General features: G+C 40.8%; 1 protein-coding gene across 4 annotated transcripts in view; it reads left to right on the top strand.

Moving 5' to 3' along the window:
- The window catches only part of DLG5 (discs large MAGUK scaffold protein 5), a 156,596-nt gene that overhangs the window by 107,796 nt on the left and 27,155 nt on the right, over positions 1–21,645 (top strand). For all 4 annotated transcript variants that reach the window (XM_056799663.1, XM_056799657.1, XM_056799654.1 and 1 more), the window contains 9 exons: positions 951–1,076; positions 4,562–4,694; positions 5,752–5,879; positions 6,420–6,595; positions 10,882–10,985; positions 11,763–11,855; positions 13,780–14,814; positions 17,292–17,424; positions 20,565–20,709. In XM_056799663.1, coding sequence (XP_056655641.1) covers positions 951–1,076; positions 4,562–4,694; positions 5,752–5,879; positions 6,420–6,595; positions 10,882–10,985; positions 11,763–11,855; positions 13,780–14,814; positions 17,292–17,424; positions 20,565–20,709 — 2,073 coding nt within the window. The remainder of the gene's footprint in view (positions 1–950; positions 1,077–4,561; positions 4,695–5,751; positions 5,880–6,419; positions 6,596–10,881; positions 10,986–11,762; positions 11,856–13,779; positions 14,815–17,291; positions 17,425–20,564; positions 20,710–21,645) is intronic.

The following is a 21,645-nucleotide window of genomic DNA, read 5'->3' as shown; positions in this document are numbered from 1 at the left end:
ATGCAACATTTTTTCACTGTCCGTTGATATCTTGGATTTCTTTATTTGAAAACTACCTATTTATTCATCTTTGACTGCTTAAGAATTGGGGAATGGTTTTTATTCTTTTAAATTGGAATAAATTTCTTTGATAGCTTGGAAATAAGACTTACTTTTAACAGTATTTGTTTTGCTTTTTTCAAAGGTTTTATAAAACCTTTTAAATTTTATGTCATCAGAATTCTTCATTTTATCTTCTATAGTTCTTTCTATCCCATTTGACCTTGAACTGCTTCCTCTCTCCATAGATCTCAAAGATCATTTCTTCTTTGCTCCTCAAATGTGTTTATTATACGATCATATCTATGTATCTAAGTCATGTATCTATTTAGACTGGTGTTGGACTCGGGATGCAGAATGAGACTTGTTAACATAACCAATGTAGGAACTTGTTTTACTTGACTGCTTATATTTGTTACAACCTTTTCCAAGGTTTTTTTTTCCCCCCTATGTTGGGCAGAAGAAAGGAAGAGAAAGTAAATAGTTAACTGAAATTTTTTTTCAAAGTTCCTTCCTAAGACTATTTAAAGATAAAGAGATCTTCATGTAATTCCATGAATCAGCTGACCCCAAAGCATTCATGTATTCCTTTTGTATTCCAAGCATTGTATTAGTCACTGGGTACATAAAACCAAGAATGAAAGAGCACTTGCCTTCGAGGAGGTTATATTTTATCATATCATATCATATTTTATCATATCATATCATATCCCATTTTATCATACTGTATTATATCGTATCGTATCGCATCGTATCGTATTGGATCATATATCATATATCATATCATATGATATATCATATCATATCATATCATATCAGTCAGTAAGTTGGGAAAGAAGATGCTGGGGTTTTTTTGTTTTTGGCCCAGAAGTTCACCGTCTCTCTTTCTTGCTTCTACTCTTTTCCCCCAGGACCCTGTGTGACAACCTACGGCGTGAGAGGGACCGGGCAGTGAGTGACCTGGCGGAAGCCTTGCGCAACCTGGATGACATGAGGAAACAGAAGAATGATGCTGGCAGAGAGTTAAAGGAGCTGAAGTATGTGGATGGGCCTCCTCAGCATCCCTCAGCTTCCCAGGTCCTCCCTGAAGCCTGGTGGTGACTGTGTTTAACCCCAAGAGTAGAAAGTGGCCACATGTTCAGCACCTGCCCTCCATGGGCTTCCTGTTCTCAGGATGGTCCTTTTCACTTTCCTTTTTTTCCTTCTAATCCATATGGCACCCGGAAATGGTTAGATTCCCACTTTTTCCTCCTTTTAACAGTGAGGTCCTTTTCACTTTCCTTTTTTTCCTTCTAATCCATATGGCACCCTAGAAATGGTTAGATTCCCACTTTTTCCTCCTTTTAACAGTGAGGTCCTTTTCACTTTCCTTTTTTTCCTTCTAATCCATATGGCACCTGGAAGTGGTTAGATTCCCGCTTTTTCCTCCTTTTAACAGTGAGGTCCTTTTCACTTTCCTTTTTTTCCTTCTAATCCATATGGCACCTGGAAATGGTTAGATTCCCGCTTTTTCCTCCTTTTAACAGTGAGGTCCTTTTCACTTTCCTTTTTTTCCTTCTAATCCATATGGCACCTGGAAATGGTTAGATTCCCACTTTTTCCTCCTTTTAACAGTGAGGTCCTTTTCACTTTCCTTTTTTTTCTTCTAATTCATATGGTACCCAGAAATGGTTAGATTCCCGCTTTTTCCTCCTTTTAACAGTGAGGTCCTTTTCACTTTCCTTTTTTCCCTTCTAATCCATATGGCACCCGGAAATGGTTAGATTTCTACTTTTTCCTCCTTTTAACAGTGAGGGTCTAAGGGGTAGAGAGACAGTTTCTACTGAAGGATAGAACACTCAGCTTGGACTTGGGAAAAGGTTTGTTGAATCTCGCCTGAGTCACTTTGAGAACCTTCGAACCTTGGTTTCATCCTCTTGAAAATTGACTGATCGTCACACTGTATCATAAGATTGTTGGGGAGATCAACATGAAATAACAGAAATGCTTTCCCCCCAATTTCTGAACACGTTACATAAATAGCTCCCTTTCTACTTCCCCCTTCTGCCTCTTCTTCCTCCTCCTTGCTCCTCCAAGGTCCTTGAACACCACAGAAAGAGATTATGAATCATTCTGGAATTCGGCTGCTCTGTGTAAGGCAGAACTCTTCTAGGTGCTGAGTGAGGTACAGAGAAGTATAGGAAAGAGCCCCTGCTCTCCAGAAGCTCCCCCTCTAGGCAGGGAGCTAACATTGAACGTGGGACTTAAATGCCAGATTATGGTATGCTTGAATGAATGAAGTACTTAGAAGCAGGAAGTACTCCAGGAAGACTAGGAGTGTGGCATAGTGGGCTAGAGGAGGACTTCATGGAAGAGACAATAGTTGGAATTAAGCCAATAAAACAGTTTGGTCAAGTTCTGAGACTTAATCTGGCCCATTCTAGGACCATTATCATCTGGACCCTTTTGGAGCATCCATAGTAATTCCTGTCTCTTCCCTTTTTGACCACTTGCTGACTGTTTACAGTCAATGGAGTGGCATTTGTGCAAATGGCATCTTCAGCCTGCAGGAAAAAAATGATAGGGGGAAAAATTAAAACAGTAAAGTGGACATTTACATAGTTCTAAAAGTTAGGAACCCACCATGTTTATCCATTCAGGGCTCTCAATTTTAGAGGCAATTACTGCTAATAAATTATTTGAGATTTCCCTTGCCATGAGTGGCAACAGAGGTTCTTGGCCTAAGGGGTCGAGACCTGGGCTGGCATTCCAGTCAAAATGCCTTGGAATCAATTCCTGCCTCTGATTCAGTGGGTGAGTGACCCTGGCCAAGTCACTGAGTCTTTCACAGTCCCCAAGTTGCTGATATTTTGCCTTTATGTATATAATGGACATCATTACTTGCCTTCTCAATGGTTAAGATAGCAGATGAAGGGAGGGAGGGAATTTGGAACTCAAAATTTAAAAAAATGAATGTTAAAAAAAATAGAATTTGAAAAAAAATGGACTTGCTGAATGAGTAGAGAAGCCTCTTCTTGGTATAGATAAAATCACCAAATAATCCACGACAGATATAGACAAGGACAAAGAAATTCTGAATCGGAGTGGGAAGCTAGGCTTAGGGAAGGCTTATTAGAAGGGCTAGAGAGCCCCATTCTTCTTTTGTGTGGGCACCTTTCTGGACATATTTTTAAAAGTTGGTGAAAAATGACCAGACAAATTAAGGTCCTTGGATGAATAAATGAGTTCTTTGTGATCACACATTTTAGAGATGGACTCTTATAAAGTGGATAGAGACCCAAGCTTAATTCCATGAAGGACCTTTACTTAGTTCCTGCTTCTGGTTATACCTGGGCACCCTGGTGGCAAGTGAACTGTACCCTCTTAGTGCTTTATGCACGTCTCTAAGGCTATTAAGTTACAGGGAAGGTGCTGATTTGCTTTGGTAAAGGAAGTTCCTTCACCTGGTAATTCCATACACAAATGGAATCATAACTAGTCCATATGCCCACCCTTAGTACTAACTTCTCCCTCCCAACTCCCCAATTGTTTGCTGTGAAGACTCTGCTTATTCTGCCAAGCCTGTATTTATAGAAAACAGATTTATTTTATTTTATTTAACTGCCCTCTGAAATCTATTAAAAGAAGGTATATCTTGTATTTCTTTTTTTTTAACCCTTGCCTTCCTCTTTAGAATCAAGAATCAATACTATGTATTGGTTCCAAGACAGAAGAGAGGTAAGGGCTAGGCAATTGGAGTTAAGTGACTTGCCTAGAGTCATACAACTAGTAAATATCTGAAGTCAGACTTTTAATTTTAAATAAATTTTTTATAGATCTGTTTTGTTATTACAAATTTCTCCTGTATCTCTGTCCTCTCCCCTCACATCCCATATGACAAGGAATATTTTTTAAAAATACATTTATATTTCTTGATTTTTTTTTCTCTGTATCCTTCCTTCTTCCCCCTCCCAGAGACCCATCTCTTAAAACAAAAAAAAAATATTTCTTAAAGGAATAAAAATCAGCAAAACTAATCAATACAGTGAAAAAGTCTGAAAATATATATAATGTTCCACACTTGTGGGTGTTCTACTTCTGCAAAGGGGGGATGGGTCACATCTTTTTTTAAGCTTATACTTTATAAATTTTGCAATGTTTGCTTTTTCATTGTTGTGTGTGTGTGTGTTTTATTTACCTTATAGTCAATGCATGTATTATTTTCTTGGTTCTGCTTCCTTTACTCTGTATCCTTTGGTAACTTTTTCAATGCTTCTGTGCAGTCAGTTGTCTTTTCTTATAGCACAGTAATAATCTGTTACAGTCACATACTCTGATCTGGTTAGCCATTTGCCTGTTGATGGACATCTTCCTTGTTTCCAAATCTTTGCTACTATTAAAAAAAAATGTTGCTATCAACATTTGGGTATTTATGGGGCTTCCTTTTTGCCCTTTAATTTTAATGGATTCATTTAGGTCTAGAGACAGGCAGATTACACCGATACCTAGAGATACAGCTCTAATTAACTCTCTCTTTTCATAGGGAAAAGATGGAGAACCAGCTGGAGAAGGAAGCCCGTTTCCGGCAGCTGATGGCTCATAGTTCCCATGATTCAGCCATTGACACGGATTCTATGGAGTGGGAAACGGAAATAGTAGAGTTTGAAAAGGACAGAGTAAGTTGGCTTTGACTCTTCCTAGGGAAAAAAAACAAACATCTGGGTGATACAATGGCTAGAAAGTGGGACCTGGAGTTAAAAAGACCTAAGTTCAAATTCAGCCTTGGACACTAGATGCAGAATCCTGGTCAAGCCATTTAACTTTTGCCTGCCTCAATTTCTTCAACTGTAAAATGGGGATAATAGCAGCACCTACCTCCTAGGATTGTTGTGAGGCTCTAATGAGATAATATTTGTAAAAAGCTTGGTGCATAGGTAGGTGCTTATTCGCTTTCCCTTACCTTGTAGCAGGTATTTGGTTGGAGGGATCTGGAAATATCTCCTCTTGGTCAAGCAATCAGTGTTTAGCATGTAAGACCTGGTAAAATAGAGTCCTGACTCCTCCTGTTCTACCTTCCCCATTCCACCTGTAGTCATTGATTAAAAAAAAATGACAATTAAAAATTTTTTTTATTTAATGGATTAATGAAGAGAATTTTTCCACAGTTGCCTGATTTATGCTCTTTCCCTCCTCTCCTCCCACTCCATAGCCAACATTCAGTTCCACTGGGTTTTACATGTGAAATGACGATCTTTCATCCAAACCTTTAGCTCAGTTATGTTGAAGAATAACAGCAAGCCTCTATTATGCCAGTTAATCGAACGAGTAAGAGTTGTAGGCTCAGATTTTGAGCCAGAAGAGACCTGAGGTCATCTCGCCCATCCAGCACCCTCATTTTTTACAGATGGGGAAATTGAGGCTCTGGGCTGGTCAGGGATTCACATTCACACAGATAATAAGTAGCAAAACTTATATCGGAAGTGGTGCTGGCTTCCAATCCAGAGCTGTCTTCCCTGTCCAGGACTGCCCTTCCTGCCCCCAGTTTAGGAAGCTGGGGATAAGCAGCCTTGTGGGGTGGCAGGCCCTGGGGACCCCTTTGTAAAGTCAGGTAGGAACCGAGACGAGGGAGGAGTGTCTGCTTTGTGTGGGCTTGTCTGGGTGCCAACAGATGCTTTCCCAACCTGGTTTCTCTTGGCTGCTCCATTTATGGGGCTCTGTTGCTGTTTCCCTCAGGAGGATATGGATTTGAAGGCACTTGGGTTTGATGTGGCAGAAGGTGTGAATGAACCGTATCTCCCCGGGGACTGTGGCATCTTTGTCACTAAAGTAGACAAGGGAAGCATTGCAGATGGTCGGTTAAGGTAATGGGAGAAAGGGGTTTGTCTGGTTTTTTGGGAGGTGGGGGGAGAAGACAGTGAAGTAGGGGTGTGGGTGGGAAGGCCAGGGGTAGACACATGAAAACCTTTGCCAAAATCAAGATTCCTGTCTTTAATATGAAACCCTCATGAGCCAAAATCAATGCAAAAATAAATCTCATTCCTAGTGATTGAAGTCTATTTCTTCCTCTTCCTCTTCTGTTCTCCTTTCTCAGCTTAGCTGCAGAACTTATTATTTTTTTTCCTTAAGGATAGATATACATGGCCTCCATTAGCTTCCTGTCAAATAGCTTCCACTTCTTTTCACTGCTTCTCCTGCCCAGTTTTTTTCTAGCAGACACTCGGTGTTGGGCCAAGTGTCTGGCTGTTTCTTTTCCGATTGAGAACAATTTTTTATAGAGATTAAAATCTGCCTAAATTGGGAGAGCGAGGTTGGGAATCTTAGCAGGTTCCTCCCATGGGGAACGGAGGGAGATCTGCTTCCCGGGCCCTAGCTGATGATGACGTGATGTTGTCCCTTGCCAGGGTGAATGATTGGCTGCTCAGAATCAACGACGTGGACCTTACCAACAAGGACAAAAAGCAGGTGGTCAAGGCTGTTCTCAGTGGTGGAGGGGTCATCAACATGGTGGTCCGGAGAAGGAAGTCCCTGGGAGGGAAAGTGATAACGCCTCTTCACATTAACCTGGCTGGACACAAAGGTAACAGACCAGGAGCCCCAGGAGATACCTTTTCTGGATATTTCTGGAGGCTGGCACATTATATTGGAGACATGGTAGGGCTCTCTCCATAGTCGAAGGCCCTCTTGACTTCTTGAGAGCATAGAACCAAAGACTGTCAGAACTAGAACGTGATACAGAGACTCTCTAGTCCAGGGGTTCTTAACTAGGGTCTGGGACCTTGCTTGTTATTTGTTTTTTAATGAAAATATTTAGATAACTTTTTAGCATAATTGGTCTCCTTTTTATTTTTTTAAATCTAAATTTAAATTTTAATTAACTTTATGCATATGAAAACAATAATTCTGAGAAGTGGTCTATTGATTTGATTGTACTTCTAATCCAATAAAAAGCTAAGAACCCCTGGATTTGTTCAATCTCTGATCGTTTATATTAAAGTGACTTGTTGAAGATAACACTTAAGAGAATTGTTTATCCTGGTACATTTCTTTTTTTTTATTTATTTTTTTATTTTTTTTTTAAACCCTTACCTTCCGTCTTGGAGTCAATACTATGTATTGGCTCCAAGGCAGAAGAGTGGTAAGGGCTAGGCAATAGGGGTCAAGTGACTTGCCCAGGGTCACACAGCTAGGAAGTGGCTGAGGCCAGATTTGAACCTAGGACCTCCCATCTCTAGGCCTGGCTCTCCATCCACTGAGCTACCCAGCTGCCCCTCCTGGTACATTTCTAACATTCAGTTATAGACTAGTAAGCACAGTTGGCATGTCATCTCCCTCTCATGTTCCCTATTAAAGAATACACTTTTACATTTTTTTTTGAGAGAAGTGGGGGTTGTCCGGTAACTTTCCACTGTATTACAGATAGGTTTTGGGAGTTTAAACATGAGTAACTTTAATCATATGTCAATTTAGTTCAACAGGTAGGCAGGCAATGAGCATTTACGAAACTCCTAATAGGTGCATACAATGTGCTAAGTGCCAGGCATCCAGATACAAACAAAAAAGTCAGGCCGTGCCATCAAGGCATTTCCAACCTTAATGGGAGGAGACAATATTTAAGGGAGCAGAAAAGTGGGTTAGGGGCACAGGGGAGTGTGGTGTGGGAGAAGAGCATCGTTGAGAGGGAAATGAGGTTGTTATTCCCAGATCCTTGCATGGTCCCTGGCACACAGTAAATAAATACTGAATCTTTATTAATTGGTTGAGAGGGAGAGTGGTTATGATTGAGTTGCCTGAAAAGGATAACCGTTCCCTTGCGAATGCTAAATTGTGTTTAGAATGCATTAATTCCTAGCAGACCCAGGCAGCACATCTATGTGACTGTCCTTAGCGTCTTGAGTAGGAATAGAGAAGCTGTCTCTGTTGGGGTTGTGTTGTTAGGGATTTGCAGGGTAGAAGCAGTAGGGGCCCAAGAAGTGAGATATTTAAGGACAGAAGAGAGAATTGTATTGAATTACCTACCACGAGCTTAGGAGTATGGAGGGAGGAAAGGGAAACCACACAGAAGTGATGAGATGAAGGAATTGAAGGTTTGGAGCGATGGTCAAGGAACTAGAGAAAAGATGGAGACAGTGAACAGGTAGTGGAAGATGAGATGAAGGTGGTGAGCAGGTGCAAAGGAGCGAGGCTCTTGGAGAAGGGGGAAATGTCAGAGATTTTCCAATTTAGGCGGCTGGTGATAGAGCTGGCCATCTCTGGATGCTAAAATGGAATGATGATAGTGGTCCTAGTAGGGTCATCAAGCAGCCAAATGCTTATAGCGGGGAAGAAAGGAAGATCATGCTGATGTCCATTGAGGGAGCTGGAAAATTCTCTCAGAAGTGAGTATAATATAGGGGTAACAGAAGAGAGTGATATTAATAGCAGGCATGAATATCAATGGAGTAGAAGTTGTTGAATGATGGAAAAAAAACAAGATTTGGGAATGACAAAAGAGAACATTGATCCTAGAATCAGAATGAAATGGAAACCGAAGCCATCTCTTTCAACTTGTACCTGGTCCTTTGTATTGGGGGCGGTGGAAATTGAAGGAAATTGAGAAAGGAGCCATACTCCTTGGAGAGGATGGCAAAGGATGGGGTGCCCTTAGGGCAAAGTCAGGTTTCAGTTATTACAAAGGAGTTGGAAACCACCCAGAAGAGATCGATAATAAAGTGGGGACTCAGAAAAGGTAAGGATAAACTGAATAAGAATATGGACAGAGAAAACTAGGAAAGTGAGTATAAGCCCATCCGGGTTCTAGAGGTCAGAGTGAAGAGAGGCAGATGTAGCAAGTTTTGCTCCATATAAGATGGGAAGAATGAGGTAGGTAGAAGTTGATAGAATTAATTATCTTTTGACAAGTATGATTTCAGTCCTAAAGGTCAGTTCACTACTTTTTTTTTTTTTAAACCCTTACCTTCCGTCTTGGAATCAGTACTGTGTATTGGTTCCGAGGCAGAAGAGTGGTAAGGGCTAGGCAATGGGGGTCAAGTGACTTGCCCAGGGTCATACAGCTAGGAAGTGGCTGAGGTCACATTTGAACCTAGGACCTCCCATCTCTGGGCCTGGCTCTCAATCCACTGAGCTACCCAACTGCCCCCTTCAGTTCACTACTTTGCAAAGAATAGCTGTCCCAAGTTCATATTCTTTATGAATTAAAATTGCTTGTAAATTTATCCTTACTTCACCATTTTAGGATAGCAGATTTGGAAGCAAATGAAGTAGGTGAATGGGATTTCCAGTATCAGAAACACTGACAAATGATAGTTAATAGGGAGAAGAAAACCTTAGGATCACCACATATAAAACCATTTGGGGCAATTTGGTTTGAGGCAAACAGTCTCTATACTGTTCAGTGTAAAAAATAGACTCGAATACAGGACTACAATCCCCACGAGCCTTTGCTCCACTTCCCCAGAGTGCCTTGTAATCTCACCTGGGCCGAGATCGAGAAGGTATTTAAGCTGATTCAAAGGCTTTTGAGGCTCGCTCTCTCTCTCTTGGCTCTTTTTGGACTTCGGTTTTGGAGCAGGCAGTCTCTTGCGTGATGTGAGGTTATTTTGTCTAGGCCTCTGGCCTAGGCACATGTTTCTTACTTGTATATTCTTTAACCTTTAATAAACCTCTAAAAAATATAATACTTGCAGAGAGAAACTAATTTCTACCTGCCTCAGTCTCCCCGTCTCCCCTAAATTTTAATCTTTACATCAGTGCCCCTGAAGAAAGGCATCATTATATGATGGTGGAGTGTTTGGTAATTGTTATTTATAATTGTGGCCCCAAGTGATTTATTTTTTGATGAAAAGTTGAGTTGAAGCTTATCGTCATACCTCCTGTAAATTTAACCTTTTTTCAATGCCATGAAGACAGCAGGCACTTAATTCGATTCCACAAATATCAGATGCAAAGGCATTGCATGACAAATTTGTGGATATTTGTGGAATCGAATTAAGTGCCTGCTGTCTTCATGGCATTGAAAAAAGGTTAAATTTACAGGAGGATCCATGATCTAGCCCTATCTTTGACACCTATAACCATGTATCCTTGGACAAGTACGAATCTTAACCCTTCAGAGCCCCAAACCACCTTCTAAGAGTGTAGGATTCAGAGACAACCCTGCTTGCTAGTTCCCTCAAAGGCAGTGCAGTCAGTCATGTATTTGAGACCTTTTTTTATACAGTGAGAGTCATGAGTGGATAGAGCTGCCCTAAAAGTCAGAAGACCAGATCTCTCCACTCAGCCAACTGAAACTTGACTTTGTCTTGTGGACGCCATTTTTTTTGCCATCTTTGCCAATGAGGATGGATTCTTCTCTCAGTTTCCCCTCCAATATAAAAGGCCAGTCATTCAATACCTTGGGGCCAGTTACTCAAACCTCTCCCTGTCCTAGGCATTCTTAGGACTGAGTCACAGTGAAGGTGGCTGCCTGCACCTGCACCTCTATTAGGTGGTGTCTTTATTCAGGAATTCCTCCTACTAGTTGAACAGCAGAGCCAATTTCTATTCCTGTTCTTGCCCCTTCTGGCCAATATATTTTATAATCTTAAAATAATTCAAGAAAGGTCAGTGCTTGCAGTTATAAACCTGAAATGTTCACTTACCTGGCACACCTCAGGCCTTGAGGCTGTTGGGTTAGGTTAATGAAGTATTTAACAACTAAATGGAGATTTGGTTAGTGTGTACTTGAGTCAAGCATAGTTTTTTTTTTGGTTATCCCTTTTCTCCTGTAAAAAAAATGGGACAAGGACAAAGCCAGTGAGGGGTCTGGGATGCCAGGCAAGGTTTGAGTGACATGTATGCATTCTCGTTTTATTCTGTGGATTCCAGAGAGTGGCATCAGTCTTGAGAATGGTGTGTTTGCTGCTGCTGTTGTTCCCGGAAGCCCTGCTGCTAAAGAAGGATCCCTTACAGCGGGAGACAGGATTATTGCCGTAAGTCAAATGCAGAAAGCCTTAGGGGGTGTCTGCTAGAAATGGACAATATGATTACATCTGGGAAAGGAAAAACAACCCAACCACGGGAACCCATGCAGCCTGAATATGCTTACTGTTCTGTGCAAACTGCTCACATCTAAAAAAAAAAAGGATTAAAATAACTTGTCTCTGTGAGAATAAGTAGCCATGGACATGAAATTCAGAGCTGCCTTGCCTCATATGTAGGTAGAGTTCTTGATTTTCTGATTATATAGGGACCAGCTGTTTTATGTTTCCTGGGAGGGAATAGTAGGTTTGTTTGTTTTTTTTTTTAAATAAACCCTTACCTTCTGTCTTGGAGTCAATACTGTGTATTGGCTCCAAGGCAGAAGAGTGGTAAGGGCTAGGCAATGGACAAGTGACTTGCCCAGGGTCACACAGCTGGGAAGTGTCTGAGGCCAGATTTGAACCTAGGACCTCCCATCTCTAGGCCTGGCTCTCAATCCACTGAGCTACCCAGCTGCCCCCCGGGAATAGTAGGTTTTAACTATAAATGTGAAGCCCGTCTACCTACATAGACATTCTCCAATGCTAAGTCTCACAGATGGGGCTTTTCCTAGCCTATGTCTTGTGTCTGTTGGGGACTGTCCATGGTACTGTACCAGGAGAGCTCCTTTGGGCAACTTCCAGTCTAAAATAGGATAGAGGATGGAGTGACTTAAAAGCTCTGTGCTCTCTCCAGTATCGGGGATTTCAAAGGATTTTCTTGGGGTCTTACTCCTCCTTCTTCCACAGATTAATGGCATTGCACTAGATAACAAGTCTCTGACTGAATGTGAATCCCTACTCCGGAATTGCCGAGATTCCCTGACCCTCTCACTTATGAAGGTAAAGAACTATAAATGCAGACTTCTCTTATGGGTATATGGATAGAGGCAAAAGGCTTGTTTTCTCCTTACCAATACAAAAACAGGGATTGAACTTCACTTTGTCTATGCCTAACACTACTACTGTTTAAAATTTCTTTCCTTTTTCTTCTCTTTTCTTCTTCTTTTAACAAATATTTCTTGAGTCTCTATTCTGTTCCCTCCCTAGGTTTGGGACCTCATTACTTCTCATTTGGAATATTTTAATTGTTTCTAGTCATCTTTCTAATGGATAGGTCTGATATTGTCCTTCCTACTCAGAAAACCTGTAGTAACTCCCTGTTGCTTATTTAATTAAACATCAATTCTTTATTTTAACATTTGAGTACCTTCTTGGTCCTCATTCAGCCTCTCTCAGCTTTATTTCAGATGACTTCCCCTTGTATGTTCTACATTTTAGCCAACCTCATTCCTAACTCGTTGCCTTCTCTGAGACTGTATGTTATTGCCCCCCATTCCTGTACTGCATTCCTTCTCTGATACCCCTTAGGTGTCCTTCCTCTGTGAAGCCTTCATTATCTCCCCGGGATAAAGGGTTCATGTTTATTTTTTAAGTCTTCCCCTCCCTCCTAGAAGTCTGTAGGCTTCTTAGGAGCAGATGATGTCATTTTAAAAAATCTTTATACTCTGAGTGTCCAGCCCAGAACCTTGTACTTTAATGTTCAGTAACTTTTTGTAAATTAAGCTAAAGAGAGAATACATCTCCCTCCCTTTTTTGCAGAGTTGGGGTCTGTATATGGATAATTACAGATTATGTCAGGTTGGACTGTGTTGATTACTTTTTTTTAACCCTATATTTTTTACTTTGTTTGAATGACCAACATTTTCTGTTATCTTTAATCTCTTCCCTTCCGTATACTGTCCCACAACACCTCTTTCCGCTGTCATCTCTTAAATAATGGCCTTTGAGATTTTTAACATGATCCTATCATCCTAAGAATAAAAAAAGAAAAACAAGTTAAATAAATTAATCAGACTGCTGAGAAAAGATTGCATTGTATCTCAGAGCACTCTTGGAAGGAGCATTATAATTTCACAGCCTTCATATCTGATTGATTTATTGTTCTTTTTGTTTGTATTGTTGAAGTCAGTTGTATAGATTTGTTTTCCTGGTTCTTCTGTTGCCACTTTACTCCTATAAGTCTTCCCAAGCATCTCTGTAAACAATATATTCACAATTTCTTACAGCACAGTAATATTCTGTGATGCACATGTTTCACAATTTCTTTGGGCATTCCCCCATCAATGAGCACTTAACTTGTTTCCAGCTTTTTTTGCTATGGAAATATTCTTTTCTATTTTTGGTTATAAGGGATGCCTTTTTGATAGACTGAGAGAACAGAAGTATGAGAGAGGGAGAGGGGGAGAGAGAGAGGAGAGAGAAAAAGAGAGACAGAGAGTATGAGAGAGAGAGAGAGAGAGAGAGAGAGAGGGAGGGAGGGAGAGAGACACAGAGAGAGACAGAGAGACAGAGAGAGAGAGAGAGAGAGAGAGAGAGAGAGAGAGAGAGAGAGAGAGAGAGAGAGAGAGAGGGAGAGAGAGAGGGAGAGAGGGAATGGGAATGGGAATGAGAGAGGGAGAGCACTGATCTGGCTTAGTTGAGATAGGGAGACAGTATCCAAATAAAAAGAAAATTCGTAAAGGCTTTTTGGAGATGTTCTCAACGACAGGGTTGAGATTAATTTTTCTGTCTTGTGTAAATAAGTGGTTATTAATTTTCATTTCTATGGGGTAATAGATAATGTTGGTAAAATGCTTTTAAAGCCTCAGGGCTTTGTATTAATGGCAGGTATTATTTCTGTTGCTGTCTGCTTTCTTTGCTTAAACATTGTTGCCAAGCTGTGGTCTGACTGTTCTCTTCCCTCCCTGCCTCTGGGGCCTCCTAGGTGTTCCCCCAGAGCTCTTCGTGGAGTGGTCAGAATATTTTTGAGAATCTCAAGGACTCGGAGAAAGTGTTGAACTGCAGGCTTCATGGATCTGAGGTTCAGGCTCAGAATAAGAGGAACCTGACACAGCACAACAGCTCCACGCAGACAGACATTTTCCATTTGGAGAGCTTAGAGGATAAGAAGGACCCGAGCACCCCAGGAAGCAGTGGGGGCTCCTTTTGTGAGCACAAGCCCTTTCCCCGAGGCCCTTTGCAGGTCGTTGACCCTCATCGGAGTTGCCACAGCACCTCCGAGCACAGTCTCAGCTCCTTCAGCTCGGACCCTTACGGGGAACGTGGGTATGGACTGGTGAATTTGGGCAGTCGGAGGATGTTGCCTCCCTTTGACACTGTCATCGGGGACTGCGTCCTGGTGGGATCCACGCTGGAAGAGGCAGGGTCAGGGATGAAGCACAGTGGTGGCACCTGGCCCAAAGTGATGGTCAACGCCTCTTCAGCAGAGACAGAGAAATTCTCTGTCTACAAGAAGCCAAAGCAGAGGAAGTCCATCTTTGACCCCGACACCTTCAAGCGCCCCCAGACTCCTCCCAAAGTAGATTACCTCTCCCCAGGCCCTGCCCCTGCCCATTCTCCCCAGTCCTCCAAGGCAGAAGGCTCCCCAACGCCTCCTACCCCTCCCAAGAGAAGTGACTCCATTAAGTTCAAACACAGACCACAAGACAGCTCTGGTTCAGAGACCACCCTGGTTCCCAGCTCTCCTTCCACCAGCCCTCCAGCCAGCCATCCATCTGCACCAGCCCCGCTGGGGCTCAAACAGGACTCCCCACCTCATAAGAGTAGGGGTCGGATTCCTGGACACTACTACCGGGAGGAAGACGGAGATTGTGCCCTCTTGCCCGGGAGGAAGCCTTGTGAAGAAGATGGCAGCTTCCAGAGAGGGGATGATGCAGATCTGAAGCGACCCCGGCCCAAATCGGCGCCGATTCTTCGGCACAAACTCACCCCAGTAACCATTCCCAACCAGACCCTTCAGGTAAAGACTGGGCATGGGTGGGGGGTGGGGTGGCAGGTCAGGGCGTCCAGTTACACTCATTAGGACCGTCCTGGGTATTCAGGTTCCAGGTTATTATTGCTTCTGGTTGGGCTTGGCCACCGGAGAAGAGTGGGAACCCACGAATAAGCAGACGCTCTAAGTGATGTGGAGTCCGGTGATGGGATTTAGGCTTTTAATCGGAGGATGGAGATAGAAGAGAGACATGTTCTGGATGTATAGTGTAAAAATTAAATTTAGTCTCTGGTAATAAAAAGAAAAATATTATATTTTGAGGTTTATTAATGATTACTAGAAATCAAGGAATAAAGAAAATACTAATAAGAAAACCTTATGCCTAGGGCTGATGAGCCCATTCAAAACCCCCGTTCTTAGCTTACTTACTACATCATTGCAAAATGGAAGAGTAGAGCATAGAAGAGGGAGAAGTAGGCGTTACTGTCAGTTAAATACTCACTGTGATCTCCAGGTGGAGATTCAGGTGAGATTATAGGGAATTCTGGGAAGTACCAAGGACTTCTGGGGATTGAAGTCTAGGGTTCAAATCTCCATTTTACAATAGCCATCAACCCACCCCATGAGGGAGATCATCCTTGGCCCTCACTAAATGGGTCTCCAACTGCCTGGAAAAACAGGAGGTTGTTGAGTGTGGTGTTGACAGGGTAAGGTGTAGCCCTGGCAGAATGCATTGATTGACTCTTCCTTTCACTTGAACTCTCAGAAGCCATTGTAGGGTTATTCATTGACCTAATTTCAATATTGTTTTGGCTTTGGGAATAGACACTTGAGGAAAGGGAGAGAGAGAGGGAATGACCGGTCAGTGGCCAGTCAGAACACACGCACTACTTATGGATTAAGTTCATTGTCTTATATGGGTATGGTTTGTTGTACCCCGAAACAGTCACAACAGCAACATCAAAGATCATTGGTCACAGATCACCATAACAGAAACAATAATAATGAAAATGTTTGAGGTATTGCGAGAATCACCAAAATGAGACACAGAGACCAAGTGAGCACATGCTGTTGGAAAAATGGCACCAGTAGACTTGTTCCATCCAGGGGGAAACTCAGTTAAGTGAGGTATGCCTGTACATATATGAAAGAGGTAATGCTAAGCTGGTGTATACCAGAATGCCAAGTGGAGTAGAGACGAGAAGTAACATGATTTAGGGAATGGAGATAAGGGGGAGAAATTTATTTTTTGAGCCAGAGTTGTCTTTTTAGGCACATGAGAAATTCCAATCAAACTCACACTGTGTATTCTTGCTTTTAGCACTTGGCACGGTGCCTGTCACATAGTAGGCATTTAATGTTTCTTGACTGACTGAATTATATGTTTGCATCATTCCTTATCCCTTTCCCCCTTCCTTCTCCTCCCTTTCCCTCTCCTCTTCCTTTACTGACTTCCCTTTCATTTTCATCCTCTTCCTTTTCTCTCTTTCCTTTTATTCTTCCCCCTTCAGTTTAGCAAGACTTTATTAATCACCTACCTACTAAGTGCCAGACACTGAGGATATAGAGACAAAAAATAAAACGTATCTCTGTCCTCGGGGAGCTTATGTTCTTTTGGGAGGAAACATGTTTGTATTAAATACAAAATATATAAAAGTAATTATTCTGGGAAGAGAACTAGTAATTATGGTGGTGGAGAATCAGGGAGATCAAGGTAGTCTTCCTACAAGAAGTCTTATTTGAGCTGAGCTTCAAAGGAAGGTACAGATTCTAAAAGGTGGAGGGAATGAATTCCAGATAGAAGTGACAGCTTGTTTAAAGATGGCAGATTCTTGTCCATTGTATTGGGAAAAGCAAGCAGCTTATTTTGGCTGGATGGTAGGTAGAATGCAGGAAGAAAAGCAAAGTTCATTAATTTCTGAAAGGTAGACCAAAGGTAGATGTCCACTCTTCATGTCCTTTCTCCTTTTCCTCCTTCTCCTTCTGACCCCTCTCCTTTTTCTTTCTCCCTTCCTTTTTTTCTTCCTCTCATATATCATTTATGTTAAATTTTTTTTTTGTCTCTTTCCTCTTCCATTTTCAGTTTTATAAAGTTAATTCCAGTTATTCCAATTTGGAAGTTGGGATGAGGATCAGTAGGGGTGTGATAGCCCTATATTACAAAGTACTTCTCCATAAACCTTCCACCCCAGGGAGTACCACTGAAACAAGAATGAGCTTGAGCTGTATTTAGTACATGTCTTCCATCAGGTTGTTTCTTGACTTTGGATCTTGTGTTCTGATATCTTCTCTAGGCCTGAAGACCACACATACCCAAGTCTTTGAAGCTCCAAGAATGAAGCTTGGTATTGGCCCATTCAGATAGGAAGCAATTCTAATCATGTCTTAGATCAGATCCTCAATGTAGAAAGCATTCTGCCTTTGTGAGGGGAAGGAACTACATTTGCAAACCTCCACTCCATGGTTCTGGTTCCATAAGAATATCTCTTATCCCTGGTTTCTAGGCACAGAAATACACTCCAACCCCTGATGAACACTTCACTCCAGAGCTCCAGGAGTGGATCCCCTATTCCCCGAAGCGTTCCTCTAGGCACAGTGATGGCTTCGTCCCTATTTACTCTGGTGGAGTATCTGCAGGTGAGTGCTTTCAGGGCCCTGGAGTTTGATAAGGAAGCCATGTTTCAGGTACAAAAAAAAAGAAGACTATCCTTTTTTAATCTGCCTTGATCTTTTTAAAGTCTCCTTGAGAATTGCACTTCAGCTCAGATACCTGAAAGGTAGTGGTCCCTTGTCCTTCATGTTCATTTCATATTTTTGTGACTTTTTTTTCTATATATAATACATCCATATCAATTTATATATCTATATCTATATATACATATATGAGATAGAGACAGAGAGACAGAGACAGAGAGGCAAAAGAATACAAGGACCTCGTGTTTGATAAACCTCAAATAGCTCCTGGAGCAAGAACACTACTTAGCAAAAACTGTGGGAAGAGTAGGAAGTAGTCTGGCAGAAAGTAGGTGTCAAAACTAGGACCAACCTCTCACAATGGATAATAGGACAAAGATCCAAATGAGTATGTGATTTGGACATAAGGAGAAACATCATACATAAAGGAGTGTGAAAGAAATGACCTGCCAGATGTATGGGAAAGGGAAGTGTTCATGACCAAAGTTCACAGAAGACAAAATGGACAATTTTGATTATATACAATTAAAAAGTTTTTGCCATGTAGATAAAATTAAAAGAGAAACAAGAATTTGGGGAGGGGGGATCTTAGCAAGACTCTCTGATAAGAATTGATCTGAGTTGAATTCATAAGAATAAGATCCATTTCTTGATTCAAAGCATATGAATAGGCAATTTTCAAGAAGAAGAAATCTATACCACCAATAATATCCATATTAAAAATGTTCTAAATCACTAATAAGTAGAGAAGTACAAGTTGGAATAACTCAAGTTCTGCCTCACAATCATCAGATTGCCAAAAAAAAAAAGGAAAATGGCAAATGCTGGAGGAATTATGGAAAAACACATACATTAAGGTAGTTGGTTGGTGCAATGGTAAGAGTGCTAGGACTAGAGTTAGGAAGACCTGAGTTTAGATGGCGCCCCAGACACTTTCTGTCCCTGGGCAGGACTCAGCTTCAGTTATCTCAGTTCTCAAATGGAGACAATGATAGTATCTTCCTAGGGGTGTTGGGAGAACCAAATGAGATATTGTTTATAATGTGCTTAGTATAGTTCCTGGTATATAGTAGAGGCTTAATAAATGCTCATTTCTTCCCTTCTCCAATTAGAGTGTGAGGCCCTTGAAATATAGGACTATCTCATCTAGTTTGTTCCCTTTCCTTCTCCTCAATGAATTGTTGGTAGCATTATGACTTAGTCTATCCATTCTAGAAAGCAGTTTGTAGTTAATTATGGCCCCCAAAGTAGTTAAACTATGCATTCCTTTTGACTCAGTAATGCCAATTCTTTACTCAGAGAAATCAAAGAAAGGAAAAGGACCGAGATGTACAAAAATATTTATAGCAGTTCTTGAGCTGGAAACTCGGGGGATGGCTAGCAGTTGGGGAATGGCTGAAGAAATTATGGTATATGACTAATGGAATTCTATTGTCAGTAAGGAGGAAAGGGATGATTGTAGAGAAGTCTGGGAAGACTAGGAAGATTTGTATGAATTTACGCAGAGTGAAGGGAGCAGAACCAGTGGAACAGTTAATATAAAAATAAAAACCACTTTGGAAGACTTAACAACTCTGAACATAATGACCAGGCATGATTGTAGAGGACTGATGACTGAAGCAGGCTACCATCTTTCTACCAGATCAGTGATGGACTCAGAATGTAGAGTGAATCATATTTTTGATGTGGTCCACAGGGAAATCTGTTTTGCTTGACGTTGCATATTTGTTTCAGGGGTTTTCTTTTTCTTTTTGGGAGGAAACAAAGGGGCTGGAGGGAGAGAAACAAATGCTCATCAATTGAAAATAAATTTATTTAAAATTAATTTCCAGAAGCCCTGGAATGGCTAGGTCCATGGACTAGAAGAAAACTCTGGAGTTAGCATGACTTTCCCATCAGATGAAAGTTAAATGGCTATTATCACAGACTGACATAAATCATCCCCCTTCCTCCCATTAGATATTACAAAAGCTGTGTGGTTTAGGGTAGTCCTGATATATCCAGGGTTTTCAGCGTGGTCTAAATTCAGCTGTTGGGATAGGTTGGAGTAGATGACCACTTAGACCCTTTCCATCTTAGAGAGTCTCTGGTTCCCTGTGATATTTATTTCCAATAATCAAACTCATCGTGGCTTTTCTTGATTGTTAAGGTCAGTAAGGGGAAGGGGACCGTGGATATTTCACCTGCATGTTAGAAGCAGGACCTTGGGGTCTTTATTTACCTTGAAAAAGAATGGGATGTATAACCCAAATCAAATTGCCTGCCAGAACCAGGAAGGGGAAGGGAAGGAGATAAGTTCAGTCGTACAATTTAGGAAAATGTGTATGCAAATTTGTTATTTAATTGGTTAAAAAAAAATATATAAAATATTTTCTATTATAGTATATATTATTATATAGTGTTACAATATATAATAATATATAATATAAAATATATAAAACACCATAGCTTTCATTCTTTATCTATAGAAATGATGTATAAAATATAAGCATATTTGATATGATAATATATAAATATAAATATATAAAATGTAAACATATTTTATATAAATATTAAAACATGTAAGGAATGAGTGTTAAGGTATTAATAATCATATTAAAATATTCTAACTCCCTAATAATTAATACAAACCTGGGCATTTCACCTCATTGCTTGGCCCTTTCCACTCTTCTACTTTGGAACCCCTACACTGTTTTGATACTAAGACAGAAGGTAAAGGTTTAAAAACAAAACACTGAAGTTCCACCTCAAATCTATCAAACTGGCAAAGATGATAAAAGAGGAAAAATGACAACTCTTTAGAGGGACTTTGGGAAAACAGGAACCTGAATACACTGTTGGTGGTACAATGAATTAGTCTAGCCTGTTAGACCAGTTAAGGCTGGGTTTGCCCTTGGAGTCAGGAATTATGTGAATACTAATAATAGTTAGATAATATCAATAAAGAGCTTTTCAAATTAAAATGTTACATAAATGTCAGCTATTGTTGTTATTAGTACCACCACCGCCATTAACAAGAGTCTTAAGTACCGGGAAAGAGGAACATTGTGGAGTGATAGTTTTTCTTCTGATCTATTTTCCAGGTACTGTTCCAAGGAATTTAGCCCCATGCCCTGCAGTGACAGCCATCATGAGGAACCCTATCTACACGGCTTGGAGCCATAGAGTTCACCCCAACAGCTGCCAGTCTGCTGCTGGTCAGATGCACCATCAGCACTTGCATCCAAGGTGTGCATGTAGGAGGTCAAGGCAGGGGCTCATGACAGAAGGAGATAGGGCCAGAGGGGTTGAGGTTGTGCCCACACTGCATACTACAGTGCTTGGCACATAGTAGGTGCTTCATAAATGTTTATTGGCTATTGACCAATGTTCCATGCATGGGAATGGAAGTCTTTTACCTCCGAGTCAGCTGCTGCTCTTTGTGGCCACAGACCCATGCCACCATCTATAAAGAGTTCATTGGCTGAATAATGTATGAAAATGACCAAATAAAATAATGTTTTAAAAACTAAAAAAAAAAAAAGAGTTCATTGGCCAAGAAGAGTTGCTTTGCTTTGGTAGCATAGTGGATAGAATGTTGGACGGGGAGCTGGACAGGAAGCAACCTGGCTTCAAATCTTGCCTCTTGTCTTGACTGTGTGAACTTGTGAAGCCACTTGACCATCTGAGTCCCAGTTTTATCATGTCTAAAATGGGAATTATAATGCTTGTAAATAGCTACCTTTCAGGGTTGTTCTATGGCTTCTGTGAGACTGTATATAAAGTGCTTTGAAATCACTTATATAAATATCATATGCTGTCATTTGCTATTCAGTAGAATGGACCAGGTAGACGACAAAGAACTAAAAAGAAGGAGAACCTCTCATTAGGAGTGGTTTCAAACAAACAATTCTTTTAGGAGATCTTCGTATTTGGAAAGCCACGAAGCAAAATTTACCTACTAGGAAAATGACATCATTCTTGGAAAGTTGTCTTATTAAAAAAATTTTTTTTGTATTGAGTCATGTACAATTCTCCACTAAATTACCCAGAAGTCAATGTTTTATTTATATATATATATATGTATGTATGTGTGGATCTATATCTATATATGTATGTGTGTGTGTATATATATATATATATATAAATATGGTGATAACATTTGATTTATATAGACTTTGATGC

Source organism: Monodelphis domestica, chromosome 1, assembly GCF_027887165.1.
Source record: "Monodelphis domestica isolate mMonDom1 chromosome 1, mMonDom1.pri, whole genome shotgun sequence".
Lineage (NCBI taxonomy): Eukaryota > Metazoa > Chordata > Mammalia > Didelphimorphia > Didelphidae > Monodelphis > Monodelphis domestica.
This window is presented reverse-complemented; position numbering and strand designations above follow the sequence as displayed.